Consider the following 4,274-nt stretch of genomic DNA (forward strand, 5'->3'; position numbering starts at 1 on the left):
TTCCTAAAAATCCTGGTTGTTCCCAAACAGTTCCTGCCAAACTATTCCTAGAAATCCTGGTTGTTCCCAGACAATTCCCACCAACCTGTTCCTAGAAATTCTGGTTGTTTCCAAACCATTCCCACCAAACTGTTCCTAGAAATTCTGGTTGTTCCCAAACAGTTCCTGCCAAACTATTCCTAGAAATCCTGGTCGTTCCCAGACAGTTCCCACCAAACTGTTCCTAGAAATCCTGGTTGTTCCCAAACCACTTCCACCAAACTGTTCCTAGAAATTCTGATCGTTCCCAAACAGTTCCCACCTAATTATTCCTAGAAATCCTGGTTGTTCTTGAATACAATTCCCGCCAACCTCCTGGACAACTTTTCTCTTGGAGAAAGCACCAAAATGACTCAGAAGTATTCCTGGAAATCCTGGTTGTTCCCAAACCACTCCCACCAGACTATTCCTAGAAATCCTGGTTGTTCCCAAACCACTTCCCACCAAACCGTTCCTAGAAATCCTGGTTGTTGAACCCAATTCCCATCAAAGTGTTCCTAAAAATCCTGGTTGTTCCCAAACAGTTCCTGCCAAACTATTCCTAAAAATCGTGGTCGTTCCCAAACCACTCCCGCCAAACTATTCCTAGAAATCCTGGTTGTTCCCAGACAGTTCCCACCAAACTGTTCATAGAAATCCTGGTCGTTCCTAAACAGTTCCCACCTAATTATTCCTAGAAATCCTGGTTGTTCTTGAATACAATTCCCGCCGACCTCCTGGACAACTTTTCTCTTGGAGAAAGCACCAAAATGACTCAGAAGTATTCCTGGAAATCCTGGTTGTTCCCAAACCACTCCCACCAGACTATTCCTAGAAATCCTGGTCGTTCCCAATCCACTCCCACCAAACTGTTCCTGGAAATCCTGGTCATTCCCAAACAGTTCCCACCAAAATGTACCTAGAAATCCTGGTCGTTCCCAAACAGCTCCCACCAACCTGTTCCTAGAAATCCTGGTTGTTCCCAAACCACTCCCACCAAACTGTTCCTAGGAATCGTGGTCATTCTTGAACCCAAATTGTACAATTCCCACCAAGCTATTCCTGCAAATCCTGGTCATTCCCAAGCCCTTCCCACCAAACTGTTCCTAGAAATCCTGGGCGGTTTTAAACCCAAATGATACAATTCCCGCCAACATTCTGGACAACTTTTCTCTTGGAGAAAGCACCAAAATGACTCCAAAGTATTCCCAGAAATTCTGGTCATTCCCAAACAGTTCCCACCAAACTGTTCCTAGAAATCCTGGTCATTCCCAAACCATTCCCACCAAACTATTCCTAGAATTTGTCGTCGTTCCCAAACAATTCCCACCAAGCTATTCCTTAAAACTCTGGTTGTTCTTGAACCCAAATTATACAATTCCCATCAAATTATTCCTAGAAATCTTGACTCAAAAGTATTCCTGGAAATCCTGGTCATTCCCAAACAATTCCCACCAAGCTATTCCTAGAAAATCTGGTCATTCCTAACTGACACAATTCCCACCAACCTCCTGGACAACTTTTCTCCTGGGAAAACACCCAAATCCCCCCAAACTATGTAGGTTTAGGAATGACCAGGATTTCTAGGAATGGTCTGGAGGTATTTTGGTGCTTTTTCCAAGAGAAAAGTTGTCCAGAAGGTTGGTGGGAATTTTATCATGTAGGTTTAGGAATGACCAGATTTTCTAGGAATAGCTTGGTAGGAATTGTATAATTTGGGTTTAAGGATTGACCAGGATTTCAAGGAATGGTTTGATGCGAATGGTGTCATTTGGGTTTAGGAATGACCAGGACTTCTAGGAATGGTCTGGGGGGATTTGGGTGCTTTTCCAAGAGAGAAGTTATCCAGGAGATTTGATGGGAATTGTATCATTTGGGTTTAGGAATGACCAGATTTTCTAGGAATAGCTTGGTAGGAATTGTATAATTTGGGTTTAAGGATTGACCAGGATTTCAAGGAATGGTTTGGTGGGAACTGTATAATTTGTATTTAGGAATAACCAGGATTTCTAGGAATAGTCTGGGGGGATTTGGGTGCTTTTCCAAGAGAAAAGTTATCCAGGAGGTTTGATGGGAATTGTATCATTTGGGTTTAGGAATGACCAGGATTTCTAGGAATAGTTTGCAGGGATTTGGGTTTTTCCAGGAGAAAACTTTTCCAGAAGGTTGGTGGGAATTGTGTCAGTTGGGTTTAGGAATGACCAGGATTTCTAGGAATAGTCTGGGGGGATTTGGGTGCTTTTCCAAGAGAAAAGTTATCCAGGAGGTTTGATTGGAATTGTATCATTTGGGTTTAGGAATGACCAGGATTTCTAGGAATAGCTTGGTGGGATTTGTATCATTTGGGTTTAGGAATGACCAGGAATTCAAGGAATGGTTTGATGGGAATTGTATCATTTGGGTTTAGGAATGACCAGGATTTCTAGGAATAGACTGGGGGGATTTGGGTGTTTTTCCAAGAGAAGACTTCTCCAGAAGGTTGGTGGGAATTGTATCAGTTGGGTTTAGGAATGACCAGGATTTCTAGGAATAGTTTGGGAGGATTTGAGTGTTTTTCCAGGAGAAAAGATGTCCAGAAGGTGGCTGGGAATTCTATAATTCCATACATAACCATACTTTTATAGGTTCTAACCAGTTCCTCATCTTTTCCTGCCTTTTCCTGGATTTTTCCACGCAGAGTTTCCGATTTGGTCCCGAAATTGCTTATGTTGGAGCAACAATCCTGGATGTTTGCAAAGGGATCCGGAATAAGACGTTGGTGGGTGGGAACCAAAAGGGTGAGTTGTGCTCTCTCAGCTCAGGGCCATAAATCGAGGTTAATTAAGTAATTAATCGATTTTATTAACTGATAATTAATTTTATTCACTAATAACAATGTAAATAATAAATATTAATATCAATTGTAATAAATTAAATTAATAAAATTCTATTATAAAATATAAATTTAAGTTTACTCTTTAAGTTCAACATTTTAAAAAATAATTGAATTTAGAAAATTCAATTAATCTGTTAATTAATAATTAATTTAGAAAATTCAACTAGGAGTAAATATTATTAAAAAATAGAGTATAATGGAGTTACTAATAATTCATAATCGATTACATTAAATTGGTTAAATTTCATTTCAAAGTGAAATTTGAAATGACATTTGAGTTTAGCATAGTTAATAATTAATATGTAGGTATTATACATAAAATATTATATAGTAATAGTATATAAATAACTAGGTGTTGATAATTAGTTACTAATTTAATTTATTAAATACATTATGTTAATAATTTTAATCGTTAAATTAATACATTTTATTTTATTAAAAAATTTTATTCAAATATTATTTTCTTTAAATACTATTTTATTTAAATTCTATTTTCTTTAAATTCTATTTTATTTACAATTTATTTTATCCACATTTTATTTTATTTAAATTTTATTTTATTTTATTTTTAAAATTTTATTTTCTTTAAATTCCATTTTATTTACATTTTATTTTATCCACATTTTATATTATTTAAATTTTATTTAAATTTTAATTTTTTAAATTTTGTATTCTTTAAATTCTACTTTCTTTAAATTATATTTTATTTACATTTTATTTTATCCACATTTTATGTTATTTAAATTTTATTTTAATTTTAATTTTTTAAATTTTATTTTCTTTAAATTCTACTTTCTTTAAATTCTATTTTATTTACATTTTATTTTATTCAATTTTCACTTTCTAAATGAAATTTAGGATTTAACATGAAAAAGTTGATTAAATTTATGAAACTAACAAATAGATAACATAATTAAATGTATATTAAATACATTAATTAATACAGAAATATAATACCTTTCATCTACAAAAACACGTTAAATATATTAACAAATCTGTAAATTAATTAAATTTATGAAATTAATAACTAAATAAATAACGCTGACTTGTGGAGTTCCTTGGATCCGGAGCCTGATTCCCGGGATCCCTGGGAATGTCCCCGTGCAGGCGCCGTCCGGGGCTCCATGGAAGGGAAGATCACGGTCCTTTCCCGCAGCAATTCCAGCGTTTTCGACGACGCCGTCAAACTCACCGGGAGAGACAGACCCATCCCAATCCACGTCATCGGGGTAGGTGGGGACGCCCAAGGCCAATTCCTGCCTTTGGAGTCGATATTCCATCAAAAAGCGGGAATCTGGCGCGGCCGGGAATTGATTGGGAACTGTTTTATCCTGAAATCCAGACAGGCCAAATCCCGTTTTTAGGCTGATTTATCCCGTTT

At 36.1% G+C, this 4,274-nt stretch overlaps 1 protein-coding gene and 1 long non-coding RNA gene across 2 annotated transcripts in view; both read left to right on the plus strand.

The window, feature by feature from the left end:
- Positions 1-4,274, plus strand: part of FBH1 (F-box DNA helicase 1) — a 33,771-nt gene that overhangs the window by 13,378 nt on the left and 16,119 nt on the right. The window contains exons 13-14 of the mRNA XM_027670225.1: positions 2,696-2,795; positions 4,001-4,122. Of these exons, the coding sequence (XP_027526026.1) occupies positions 2,696-2,795; positions 4,001-4,122 (222 nt within the window). The remainder of the gene's footprint in view (positions 1-2,695; positions 2,796-4,000; positions 4,123-4,274) is intronic.
- LOC113960593 lies at positions 1,626-2,525 on the plus strand. The gene is made up of 3 exons (XR_003532061.1): positions 1,626-1,823; positions 2,084-2,138; positions 2,285-2,525. It is a non-coding gene; the product is annotated as an uncharacterized LOC113960593 (long non-coding RNA).

The sequence above is a fragment of the Corapipo altera genome, unplaced genomic scaffold (assembly GCF_003945725.1).
Source record: "Corapipo altera isolate COAL_440 unplaced genomic scaffold, ASM394572v1 328, whole genome shotgun sequence".
In the NCBI taxonomy this organism is placed as follows: domain Eukaryota; kingdom Metazoa; phylum Chordata; class Aves; order Passeriformes; family Pipridae; genus Corapipo; species Corapipo altera.